General features: G+C 42.2%; 1 protein-coding gene across 4 annotated transcripts; it reads right to left on the reverse strand.

Moving 5' to 3' along the window:
• Positions 1–1,022: 1,022 nt before the first annotated feature.
• Positions 1,023–10,736, reverse strand: DTD2 (D-aminoacyl-tRNA deacylase 2). 4 transcript variants are annotated; one of them, XM_068684432.1, is made up of 4 exons: positions 10,595–10,702; positions 6,627–6,751; positions 3,326–3,395; positions 1,023–1,377 (listed from the first exon to the last, which is right to left on the reverse strand). In XM_068684432.1, the coding sequence occupies exons 2-4, from the start codon at positions 6,645–6,647 to the stop codon at positions 1,052–1,054; spliced, it is 417 nt and encodes a 138-aa protein (XP_068540533.1). In that variant the 5' UTR covers positions 6,648–6,751; positions 10,595–10,702; the 3' UTR covers positions 1,023–1,051. The 4 variants fall into 4 exon arrangements, with proteins under 4 accessions (XP_068540533.1, XP_068540532.1, XP_068540531.1 ...); XM_068684431.1 differs by having other exon boundaries at positions 10,553–10,691; XM_068684430.1 differs by lacking the exon at positions 6,627–6,751 and having other exon boundaries at positions 10,595–10,736.
• Between the last annotated feature and the right edge of the window lie 2,939 nt (positions 10,737–13,675).

The following is a 13,675-nucleotide window of genomic DNA, read 5'->3' on the forward strand; positions in this document are numbered from 1 at the left end:
GGGATCAGCTGGGACTAGGACCCCAAATGGGCTAGCACAGTGTATATAAGAAATACAAGCTTTTCTCTGCCTCAGATTCAGTATGTAAAAAGGTGAAAGGAAATAGCACAGGCAGAAAGAACAATGAGATGATGGCATACGTTGTAACATTTTTATTTTTGTCTTCGTTTTAAAATTCCATTCCTTTTCCTGAGGCTCTCTTATGAAAGAATTGAATAGACAACAAGATGAAGGTAACAAGGACACAGAACAAGTTATAGCAAGCAGCCCTTCAAAAGCACATCTGAGGACATTCAGAGTACAAACTTTCAGAAAGCAATTCAGTGGTACTGCCCTGACTTTAGTTTCTGCATGTGCCTCACTCTTTCTTACTGCCAGGTCTGTACAGGCTGTCTTATTCAGTCCTATGTTTAGCCCTAGTGCTACCTGAAAGTCCTGCCTCTACATGTGCTGGGTGGGAGGGGATAGCCTTTGATATTTAGTAGCTACTATCTGAAAGGCTAAAAATTCAGTGAATTTGTGCTTTCGCTATCTTTGTGAGCTAGAAAGCATTTCTCTCTTATAGATGGAAAGCAGGAAGGCAATAATTAAGTGTCTGACTCAGGAAACTGGGTAACAAATAATTACAGCTACAGCATTCTTTCTTTTTAATCCATAAACTTCACTTCCTCAAGTGTACTTTACCACAGCGAATACGGTAATATTTTGTCATTATTTTGAAGTAACAAATGTATGCACGACCTTACTAGTAAAGTTCCTTCAAAAAAAAAAAAAAAAAGCCAAAAAGCCTTCCAAATGAGACATTTTCATTGGATCAATCTTAACAATTATTTTAACAATACTTCAGATGAGTATATAGATAAAACACATGCTCATTATTGCAAAGCAGTCTAAGGCATCCTTCTATTTAATGGGATTAGTAACACCAGCACAGATGAGTCAACGTCCTTCTTACAGTGTATCTCCCAAACCATTTAACTACATTAATATTTTGAAATAAAAAAGACAACAGTTACAGCCAGTACTGTATCCAGGATAGCATTTATTTTTTTCAGAATTCAACCAAATGAGTGTAAGGTCCATTTGTATCCAGTTTTAACACCTGTCTGTTCCCATATGTGCCATACTTGACGAGAACACCTGCCTCCATGCATTTGGCATTGGCAGCCAGTTCCTTTTCACATAAAGTCACAAACTGAGAATAAAGTTCCAGCCCTTTTTCTTTTTCTATGTTTGCATGGTACTGCATCTTTCTTCCCTTCAGTTTACCACCCAGGGTAGCCTGTGGTATGATGAGCACGTTGCCTGGTAAGTCAAGGAGAGATACGTACTCTCCACTTTCATTTTCACTTAATTTAACATTCAACAGCGTGTTGACTGCAAATTAAAATAAAACAAAAATTAGTGGAACTAAAGTAAATTAACCTGGACCTAATATACCAATAAAACAACATTTAAGATTCATCAAGATACCAAAAGATAGGACAAATGATTGAAGTAAAAGAAGCTAACAGAACAGAAACATGAACAATCGAAAAATACTATTAACCAGCTAAGATGTCAGAGTATTGTGAAGAATACAAAGGACATTTATATGAATATAATACATCTAAAGAGTTATTTCAGGGGGACAGTGGCTGACTGTCTGAAATCATATAGTTTTTTGTAGTTGGAGCTCCCCAAAGGAGCCCGGGATCCAATCAGTGACCCTAAATTAGTTGTGTGGTAGTCAGGAAACATTTACAGAACTCTATACATGGTAGGAGATAAGACCATCTTTGGTGCACTCTGGAGGTGTTTCTGTCCTGACTTTCTTTTCCTTCTGGATGGAGTAGTTTGCAGCAGGATCCAACACCTAACTGATACTGCTGAAGCCCCAGGCTCAGCATTTTGGTCTCATGTGGAATGAGTGCTCTTCAGCCTTCCACTTGGAGACCTGCAGCTGTCAGCTTGTCTTTTGAGAGAGGAGGCAGGCAGGAAAGTCAAAGATGCAATTTAACCCATAAACTGCAATGTGCAAACTTGTAGACAGACTTCTTGCATTTACTAGCATCATATTTTCCAGTGTTTCTACAACAAATCAAATAAATCCGCCTAAGTGTCCTCCAACTGTAAAACCCGTAAGGGTACTAGTCATCTCATGGAAGTCTAAATGACAACAAAAAACTCACTTAAACAGTTTCAAAACATACTAAGAAAAAATATGCCATAAGCAGACACTTAAGGAGGATTGTGGGAGATGAATCTCCTAATAGGAAACAGAACTTTCCTTTTTCTGGCCTCTTTCAGCTGCCACACAGCTGAAAAGGTGATTATTCTCAAGTATCACCCACAAGAAACTCTCACGAGCACAAAATCAATTTTCATATCATGCGGCTTTAAATACAGTCAAAGGTTTCAACTTAGTTTAGCATCACAGAAAGACTGTGCCCTTGAACACCAAGAGCTGCTCTCAGCATTTTCAATAGCACCTGTGCTTGCACACTGCCAGATCTTTCTGCTAGTCCCAGCATGTGGCTTGAAATAGACTATTGTTACATGACCTTTTGTGAAACTACCACTAACAGCAAGCCACAAAAAGGGACATTTTTATGTGGAACATGCATCATCACTGGATTCTCCAGGTGAAGAAATGAAATAAAAGTAAAAAAAAAAAATTGAAAACAAAAAAACCAAGTCAAAACTACATTGAATGAAGGCAGACAAAAATCACGACCATTTGACCTTATTCACAGCATCATCTCCACTTGAATGTAAATGTTAAAGTGCATGCAGAGAAGACAGAAAGAATACAGATATTGCTGTTATCACTTGTGAACCAGAAGACTGCACTTGAAAGACTAACAGGGTATGTAGTATCTCTGAAATGAGATGGGAAGGACAGTTTAGTTATCCACCCAACTCCCTCTACTGGCCATACTTTTAAATATCCTGCACGTACCCTGAGATAAAAATTAAAATACCTCTTAAATCAAGCCGTGAATTACTTGAAAACATTCTTCTCTAAGTTCAGTTCTGTCCTGGACTGAAGCTGTTGCCTGATACATGTAATATGTAAGACAGTAGGTGTTGCACTTTCTGTTATCATTCTGTATGAATTGATATTCTAACAGGTTGATCATGAGTAGGCAGCCAGAAAAAGAGATACAGGCAACTGTCAAATGAAATATGACCAAACAAGCTATTCTTTCAGCCAGCTGATTGATTTGGAGTGATGCTATTTGATGGCTTTTTGACTTCTAGTCTAAACAGTTGCTGCCTTCTCTGCCTCTATCACTTAATTCTTTTTCAAGCAATAGAAGAATTTATAAAGGTTGTATCATACCAATTTTTGGAACAAGATCTTGATCAGCACCTTTGAAGAAGCATATGTAGATAACAAGCCCTCTCTGGATCTATGAAAGATTACAGAAAAATATGTATCAGTGTCTCTCACTGCCCACCACACAGGCTTATCATTAAATCCGGTACAAAAAATTACAAGACCACGTAACAACAAAGTTCCCAAAAGCAGTCTTAGTTACTTCCTATAGCTTCAGACATCAAATTTACAGGCTTATGGAAGCTTATGAAATGCATGCTGATTATCTGCACAACACTGCTACACACAATTAAGCCAATTCATTAGCTCCATGTGAAGCCAAGTTTAGTTAGAATCTAGCACATACAGTATTACTGTACACAAGGTCACAAATTAGAATTAGAGTATTTAAATACAGAACAGGAAATAATTTAAGCTTTTTATCTATTAAGCATACAGATAAAATATTTTTGCGTATGAATTCTATTTCCAAATATGAAATATGACAAATACCATGGGATTTGTCATTGAACTCTATTATATTTTGATGTTAAAACTAATCCAGTACAGGATAATTCTGACAAAACACAAAGTCTTTTAATTAGATTTAAATATGATTACTGATTTAAATATGATGACCAACAATTATGAAGCTGTTCAGAACATTATAAAGTTACCAAAAATATAATTTATCAGTTTGGGTGAAATCTTTTTGATGAAATGGGACCTTTCCCTTAATTTGTACAAAGGATATGCCACATCTTTAGAATTCAAAGAGATCAGTTTTAGGAACTAGCTATTTGAGGAAGGAATTAGGTCTGTACTGAGGAGAAAATGTAAGACAATTCCTTGGTAGCTTTTTTACTCCCTGGTTTAATTCACAAAGAATACATGTGCCAACCTGTGCTTTATTGAGATAAACGATAGGCTCTGCAGCCAACTGCAATGCTGTCATGACCAAGTATATGTGAAAGGTTTAAGCTCTTTGGGAAAAAAACAAACAAACAAACAAACAAACAAAAAACCAGAAGGCATACAATATCCACATCCACACAATATCCAAAAAAAAACAACCAAACCATCCACCCAACCCTCTCTCCACTGCTTTGTCAAGGATAAGTATCCTTACCTTCCTATTAGAAGGAAAATAAATGTCAGATTATAGTAACTAAGAAATACTACCTAAGAGATACTAACTAGATTGTGGCATGAAGAATTCATTACTGTCAACGTTATCAAAGCAAAAAAGATAAGAAATACGTGGAGTTTCTTAAAAATGAAAAAGAAAAAGAAAAGAAAAATAAAATCAATGCTTTCTCTTCCTTTTTATTTACTCTCTTTTCTTTGAAAGATAAAGGTTTTTGGTAAGGAAAACTATACACATGAGGTTTATCCTTTTGTTCGTGTGGAGATTGAACAAAATGCTCAAGGCAATGACTGATGAGAGCTATGCCTTCTTAACTATTTTTCTAGTTGCTAACTTCTGGAAAAAGAGAATATTCTTTGTAGCTGAAATGTCACACACAGAGATTCTCTCAAAAGCTATAAATGGCTCCTTTCAAAACTCATTTCGACTACTGCAGAATATTATACAGCTTTCCATTCCCAAATGATTGCCATATTTCATAAACACTGCAAGAAATTTGATGGCCTGAACCTCAAATGGCATTTCAAACTCTCTCTTCAAATTAAGGAGAGAAATACAGGCTGCCAAAGGTTAGATAGTCTTATATGTTTAGCTAAATATTAGTTCCAGAAACAGACTACCATCAAGATATTAATAAAGAATAATAATGCACACATACCTACTAATAAAAAATTCTTTATGAAGTAGGTAAAATACATTTACCTTGCATATATCTTACCACTGAATTAGAAATAAGTGACTAAGCTACACTGCACACCTCACAGATTATTCTGAGATTTGTGATAGTTTCTGTTCAGTTTCACATATGGAAGTAACAATATTCTGCAAGAAGCTCATTTAAATAGACAAAAAGGTAAATAAAGTGACATTTAGAAGTCCTACGGCCAGATAGCTAGAACCATTAATTTTCATCCTCTCTCATGATTTGCTGCCTGATTTTGTATATACTTTTCATCACAAAATGAGACACATTGGTTTCAATGTCTCACAGCAATTAGACAGGCGATTCTATTTCTATTGCATGTTTATGATTTCTAGAACACTTTGCAACCATGTTACAGTTGAAACTTATGGTTTAAACTGTGGTTGAACATTATTTTCAACATGTTCAACTGCATTTCAACCTCCTGTTATATATATATATATATATTAAATTATTTAATTTTACTTAACTGAGTAGATGTAAAACTGCATGCAATTTCAAGAGCTAACCTAACATTAATGTATGTCAGTCCTCAGATCTTACACCGATGGTTCAGATGTTCTAAGACATCTAAGACATGTTGCCAGTTAAGGAACAGGTACAGGTAAAGCTTTTGAACCAATGCAAAACCATTGCCAATGCTGAAGGTAACAATGCTGTTCCCTAATGAAGCCTAGCTGACAGCTCTTCAAAGCTATATTTAACTCCGTTAAAGTCAAGCAAAACACAAATTATAAGGTTACAAATCCAACATGCTGATAAGCAAACAACCACTACAAAGAACTTACATAGTGACAGGCAGGCAGTTGGGCTGGGAAATTGTGCTGTGTGGATTTGCTGTTACCAGTAAAATGCCTACATAAATAAACCAGCCAAGCAAGTGACTCTGCAGCACAAGCATTTACGATACAACTGTCCCAAGTAATCATCAGACCAGGCAACCTGCCTTAGGAAGGGCTGAAGTACCCAGCCCCTATGGCCATCCATCCAGCCTCAGCAACCTCAGCAGCTTCCAGACATCCTTTTTAGCTCTTTGGCAGGATCAACAAGTAACTAAGGCCTCCCCCCGCCCTCCTGTTTTCTGCAACATTCACCTGTTTTTCGCAAGATTTCATTAGCAAAACATAAATATATTCTGCAAAATGTCATCTCAACGTGCTTTTCAGCAAAATGTAATGCAATTGATAATGAAAACAGAGGTGCTTTGCAATCCACAGAAAGCCAGTTTGCAAAACTAACTTACGTGAATTATTCTTTGACATTTCCATTTCAAGTTGAGTTACTACCTGTCGAGAGAAGCTTTATTCACATTTCATCCATTCTGCTGCATCAAAGAGAGATTGCATAATCTACCATGGGCTGCAGAACAACCTGCACCTGGTATTTTGCACCGTTTGGTATCTTAACCGGAAGACAAACCAGGGAAATAAGATATGGGCGTGATGGGTTTCACTGCAGTAAGTGTAGGTACTTACACTCTTTAGCTGAATATTCATTTTACATTTCTTTTCTCCCACAGTTGTGGAATGCTCCAAATCTCATCTCATTCTTCTCCAGTGTTTAGAAGGGGAGTTCATTTTCTTTCCTCCAAAGTATTTTTCTGTATACATAAACATTTAACGGATCCTATCTCACCAACATTTCTCCATAAACAAGGCATCCTGTCTCTGGTAATCATCAGCAGGTCAGAAAAATACAATCATGAAAATATAATGAAGAGCAATACAGATATAATGTACACACCTAGCATTCTTCCAGATAAAGAACATTCACTCTAATGTTCATAAAGTACCTGCAGGGGTCTTTTAAAGCTCAGAAGCTATTCAAAGCCACCTGCCTAATGTGCTATTTATAGTACATGAGAAGTTGCTCAAGGTCAGGACCTACTTTTAGGTTGTAACAGGTCACTAAGCATACACTGGTTTACATAAATTATAGTTTACAAGGTGTTTCTTTATTTTGGCACTTGTGCACATATATGGAGAGTAGCATTATCCTACAAGAAAGTATGAGAAACAATTCCCTTTAATGACCTCTAAAGAAGTCATACTGAAGGAACCACGAAGTTTCCATAGCTCTTGTTACAACAGATTTCTCTTTAAAAGCTGGGAAAGATTCATAAGTAAGATTCATAATGATTTTGGTTAAGACATTTAAAACGTGAAGTAGGAGATATAAACAGCATAAATCTGTTTAAATTATGCTGATAAATTACTGCCTCATAACAGTTTTATTCATGATATATAAAAAAAAAAAACATATGCCTCTATTTGGACAGCTGGAAAGACAGCAAGCACGACGACTTTTCCGCTTTTACCTACAAGATCTACAATTATTTCCAAGATTAGCAAACAAGAAATAGTGTATTTCTAAAGTTAATTTATGCTGTGCTGAGCAATCTTCACTATATTCCTTAAACTGAGAGGCTAATAAGGCCTTCAACCAAACACGGCATCTGTGAGATGACACATACTTTCTTCAAGCAAAAGTTCTGGCTTTCCAGACCGGACTGTACAAAGTAGGTCAAAGATCCATCATCCTCTTCTGAACCAGGAGAGAAACATTTCAAGAACTATGTGCAAGTCATACAGTGGAAAGCCCTAAGAATGGAAATTTTGTATTTCAACTCTCTTCAGGTTTGTTGAATTAACTCATACGCCCTTTAAACATACTACAATCTTTACCTTAAAAAAGATATATATGAATTGCTACATTTAGCCTCTTCTGTTGTAGTAGTCTTTAAGAAAGACAAAAGACCAAACTAAAAAAACAGAAAGGCTAAATGATTGAGACCTATATAAATAATTTATTCTAGTGTAGGGAATGCATAAACAGCGACAACAGCAGGACACACCCCCAGTGGCAGCCTTCATGCTTTGGTAAATAGCCTGGCCACTCCGTATGCTGCCTAGCCCTAGGAGTCTAGAGGCCTACCTACCTTCCCCAACATATGACCATGGGAAGAAAAGGGGAAAACTACAGTGTTTCCCGTGAGCTTAATTTTTGGTTACTGGTCTAGAAAAATTAAAATAAAAATCCAAACAACTACTACTGCAGTCACATTGCTCTACCTGGCCTTTCTTCTTTAAGTGCACAGTATCACACAATTAACGAGGTACAAACTCAGAGGCAGTTTTAGATCTTTTGTTGTAAAAGCTATTTTGCTATCAAAATTATACTGATGCACTATTTATTTCATAAAACTACTCATATTACGAATTTAAAAACCACTTTTTGCCTGAAAAAAAACAAAAATATAGACATCTCTCTGAAAAGAGATACACACCCCCAAAATCTTCCATTATCCTATCGTTAAAATTAAGCCTTTTTCTTTTCTTTTCTTTTTTTTTTTTCTGATTTTTCTTGGCCTGGGTGGTGAAGGGAGAAGAGAGAGGTTTGAGGAACAACCACTGCTGCAGAGAAGACAGTGGCACTGAAAAGCCACCAGGCACCTTGCTGTAGGAGGAGGTCATGGGCCAGACACAGTCAGCTCCATAGCAGACCCACTGCAGGACACACCTGAGCCCACCTCTGTGAGAGTGTATTTAAGAAAGGGCAGAAAATGCCAGCGAGGGAACACAAACAACACAGGAATAGGAGGTGCTCTGTGATGGAGCAGCCATGCTCCTGAAGGGATCCCCATGCTGGTGTGTAGGAAAAGAGCAAGAACGAGCAGTATGAGAAACTGATCCCATGCTGCCTTGCCCCTTGTGAAGGGACTGAGCATAACCTGTGCTGACAACATGAGGGAGTTGTCAGTTGTAGGAGAAGACCCAGCAGCAGAGACTGGGTGAGGTGTGTGAAGTCAAATTTAGCCTGCAAAACATAGAGGGATGTCCTCCTGTGTGTCTAGATGTTCATTTTTTTCTCCTTCCAATACCCAAACTACTAAGTAAGTACTTGATAATTATCAAATTACCAAGCTAAATCCGTTTTGCCTATGACAGCAACTAGTAAGCATTTCCCCCCCTTATTCTAGAAAACCATAAAGGCTAAACGGTTGAATGGTTTTCCCCCTAGAAAACCCGCTAGTTTTCACAGAATCACAGAATTGTCTAGATTGGCAGTTAGCAAACAGTTAGCTTCTGACGCGCCACGCCCTGTTCACTAACGGCCGCGCCACACCCTTCTGATGCGCCACGCCCTGTTTTCTAACTGCCGCGCCACATCCTTCTGAAGCTCCATGCCGTTTGCTAACTGCCGCGCCATGCCCTTCTGATGCGCCACGCCATTTAGCAAACAGGGCATGGCGTGACCGTTAGCAATGGCCACGCTCTTCTGACGGGCCACGCACTGTTTTCTAACTGCCGTGCCACGCCCTTCTGCCGTGCCATGCTGTTTGCTATCTGCGCGCCACTCCCTGTTTGCTGTCTGCCATGCCACACCCTTCTGACGTGCCACACCCTGCTTTCTAACTGCCGCGCCACACCCTTCTGATGCGCCACGCCCTGTTTTCTAACTGTCTCACCACGCCCTTCTGACGCTCCATGCCGTTTGCTAACTGCCGCGCCACGCCCTGTTTGTTATCTGCTGCACCCCTCCCTTCTGATGGGCCACGCCCTGTTTGCTATCTGCCATGCCACGCCCTTCTGATGCACCACGCCCTGTTTTCTAACTGCCACGCAACGCCCTTCTAACGGGCCCCGCCCTGTTTGCTAACTGCTGCGCCACACCCTTCTGATGCGCCACGCCATTTGCTAACGGCCGCGCCATGCCCTGTTTGCTAATGGCCACACCACGCCCTTCTGACGCACCACACCCTTCTGACTTGCCATGCCATTTGCTAACTGCTGCGCCACGCCCTGTTTGCAGCACCACGCCCTTCTGACTGGCCACGCCCCGTTTGCTAATGGCTGCGCCACGCCCCGTTTGTTAACAGCCGCGCCACTCCCTTCTGACGCGCCACGCCCTGTTTGCCCGCCCTGGTCCCCGCGCTCCCTAGGGGCAGTTCATGAGGGCGCGCTGCTGGCTCCGCCTATGCCTCGTTCACCTCCCTCGTGAGGGCTGCCAGGTCCTGGCGGCTCCCTCGAGTGGGCTCGGTGCCGAAAGAATTAGCCCTGCCTGTCCGATCCCCTGCTCCGCTGCAGAACGCGCCTGCCTCAGAGCCGATCGCCTCGCTGCCTTCCTCCCTCCTTGGGCCAGGGAGCTCCCGTAGGGGTGCCGTAGGGCCACCTGTCGCCCAGGGCTCGCTTACACCCCAGAAACTCTCTGAGGGATGAATTTCCGCAGAAACAACCCACGGGTTTTGAAGACGAAGACAAAACGCCAGCCTCGTGAGGCTGCGGGGCAGTTACCACGAGGATTGCACATCTGCCTGGAGCGCCCCCTCCACAGCCGGCCTCACCCTCTCGCCCTGCCGGCCGGGGGAAGGGCCGAGCCCTGAGCCCTGCGAGCCCATTACCTCCACCCACTCGGGCTCGGAGCCGTTCTCGGGCGGCCGCACCTGCAGCCGAGCGGACAGGCACTGCTGCAGCACCGCTCGGGCCAGCACCGGCCGCGCCGCCGCCATCTCGGGCCCGGCGTCCCCCGGCGAGAGGCGTCCGGCGGCGGAGCGCCGCGGGAGGGCGGGGGCGGCCCGGGGGCCGGGCGAGGAGCCGGGGCCGGGCGGCGGCGGGCCCCGCCAGCGGCGGCTCCGTTCCTTTTCCGGGTGAGCGACGCCTGGGCCCTGCCGCAGGGCGAGGGGCGGCTGCCGCTCGCCGCCCCGCGGCGCTCGGGTCGCGGCTCCTCGGGCTGCTCGTTCGCGAGGAAGCAGCGTGGGCATCGCTAAAAATTGCGGAGAGGGTCAATGAGTGCTCTGCGCTTTGCAAAAGGGAAAGTGGGGCTTGCGGGTTGTCAGCGCTCTCTAAAGAGGGGACAGGTAGCGAGGACGCAAGGGTACAGCTTGAGAACCAAGTATTGCGGCTCGTGCCTAACAGTGCCCTACAGCTCGCAGGAAGCTGCGTGTTGTTTTGTTTGAGTGGATGAGAAATAAAAAAATAAAATAAAATTAAAAAATCTGCTTATCTTGTGGGGGAACGTGGCGTGCTTGGGGTAAGACTAGCATGCTGTGTAGTTTCTGCATGAGAACGAAAGACCATGGATTACCGATCTAAATACTGCTTGTCAGTCCTTCAAAAACAAATAATGTTTATTTGAGTTGGTCGAGGTCCCACGTTGGAACTCTGGTTTTCAGCAATGCTGTTTCAGAGCAGAGGAAACAGAAAAAAACACAGTTATACAAAAGGGGGCTGTGTAGGTAGGGTCCAGAATTAGGACCCAAAGAAAAATGCATAATTCTGAAATGAGCATCCATAACAAATTAGAAAAGCTAAGGTATTGCAACTGCTTTTTCTACTATTCTTCAGATTTCTGGCTACATATTGTGACATTCACTAAACAGCTGCCAAATCAGAAGTTCTGCCTTCCTCCCCTATGTGAATCCTGACACACACAGGTTTCGAATAACCCCAGCTCCAGCAAAGTCAGGACAGACTGATGCAGGATGCAGTTCCTCGGCATTCATTTTAAGACTGAAGATTTTATTTTCAAAATATATTTATTTATTTATTTTAAGGTAAAACCTAATAACATCAGTAAGAAACTGAATTTTATTACCTGGCCTCAATCATCCAGTAAATTAGTGCAGTTAACTTACACAGCAAGGGGCAATGTGCACTCATTAGATAGCCATTGTTACACATAGGGGTATATTCAACTAATGTTATTTTAAAATAACGTTCTCTTTTGCATTAGGGTTCTTTGGGGTTGCTTGTTCTAAAGCAAACCTTTATGAAAGAAGAGGAAATCTCGCTAGGTGGTTAGTGGATAAACTAGCTCATTTTTGCTAGCTGTAGGGTATTGTTAAGTATGAGCTATTTTTATTTAAACTCAGCTAATTTTATTTAAAATGCCTTCTGTTCATTTACTCTAAAGCTGTTTCCCCAGACTCATTAAGAAGAACTTAATGAGGTAGAAAACCATTTAAAATGATTTTTTCATATATATTTGTGATATAAATTGATTGCTAAGGAAAATAGATATTATTACAGTCTATGAGCAAATTATATAAGAAGAATATAAAGGGATATTAAGATACAAGGATATTAATTGTTCTTTGCTGTGATACCATTATTTATGCCAGGCTTTGATGCAGAACATTTATTCATATGTAAGTTTTAAAAAATATGCTTGTGAACCAGTGCATAGAAAAATAGTATGCCATCATTGTTTGTGTAATTCTTTATCTAATAATCACAGAATTGTCTAGGTTGGAAGAGACCTCAAGATCATCAAGTCCAACCTCTGACCTAACACTAACAAGTCCTCCATTAAACCATATCACTAAGCTCTACATCTAAACGTCTTTTAAAGACCTCCAGGGAGGGTGACTCCACCACTTCCCTGGGCAGCCTGTTCCAATGTCTAACAACCCTCTCAGTAAAAAAAGTTCTTCCTAACATCCAACCTAAAACTCCCCTGGTGCAACTTTAGCCCATTCCCCCTCGTCCTGTCACCAGGCACGTGGGAGAACAGACCAACCCCCACCTCTCTACAGCCTCCTTTACTGTACTTATAAAGTACATTAATGTCGCCCCTGAGCCTCCTTTCCTCCATGCTGAACAAGCCCAGCTCCCTCAGCCGCTCCTCATAGGACTTGTTCTCCAGACGCTTCACCAGCTTTGTCGCCCTTCTCTGGGCTCTTTTGAGCACCTCCATGTCCTTCTTGTAGTGAGGGGCCCAAAACTGAACACAGTACTTGAGGTGCGGCCTCACCAGAGCTGAGTACAGAGGGACAATCACTTCCCTAGACTTGCTGGCCACACTGCTGCTTACGCAAGCCAGGATGCTGTTGGCCTTCTTGGCCACCTGAGCACATTGCTGGCTCATATTCAGCCCACTATCAACCAATACTCCCAGGTCCTTCTCTGCCAGGCAGCTTTCCAACCACTCATCTCCCAGCCTGTAGCTCTGCTTGGGGTTATTGCACCCCAGGTGCAGGACCCGGCACCTGGCCTTGTTGAACTTCATGCAGTTGACCTCAGCCCATCGGTCCAGCCTATCCAGATCCTCCTGCAGAACCTTCCTACCCTCAAGCAGATCGACACAAGCACCTAATTTGGTGTCATCTGTGAACTTACTGAGGGTGCACTCAATGCCCTCATCCAGATCATTGATAAAGATATTAAAGAGGACCGGCCCCAGTACTGAGCCCTGGGGAACACCACTAGAGACCGGCCTCCAACTGGATTTGACGCCATTCACCACGACTCTTTGGGCGACGAAGTGTACGCCAGTCCAAGCCACGAGCAGACAGTTTCTTGAGGAGAATGCTGTGGGAAACAGTGTCAAAAGCCTTGCTGAAGTCAAGGTAGACCACATCCACAGCCTTTCCCTCGTCCACCAAGCGCATCACTTTGTCATAGAAGGAGATCAGGTTCGTCAAGCAGGACCTGCCTTTCAGAAACCCATGCTGACTGGGCCTGATCGCCTGCTTGCCCTGTAAGTGCTGCGTGATGACTCTCAAGATAATCTGTTCCATGAGCTT

This window comes from Anas acuta, chromosome 5, assembly GCF_963932015.1.
Source record: "Anas acuta chromosome 5, bAnaAcu1.1, whole genome shotgun sequence".
NCBI lineage: Eukaryota > Metazoa > Chordata > Aves > Anseriformes > Anatidae > Anas > Anas acuta.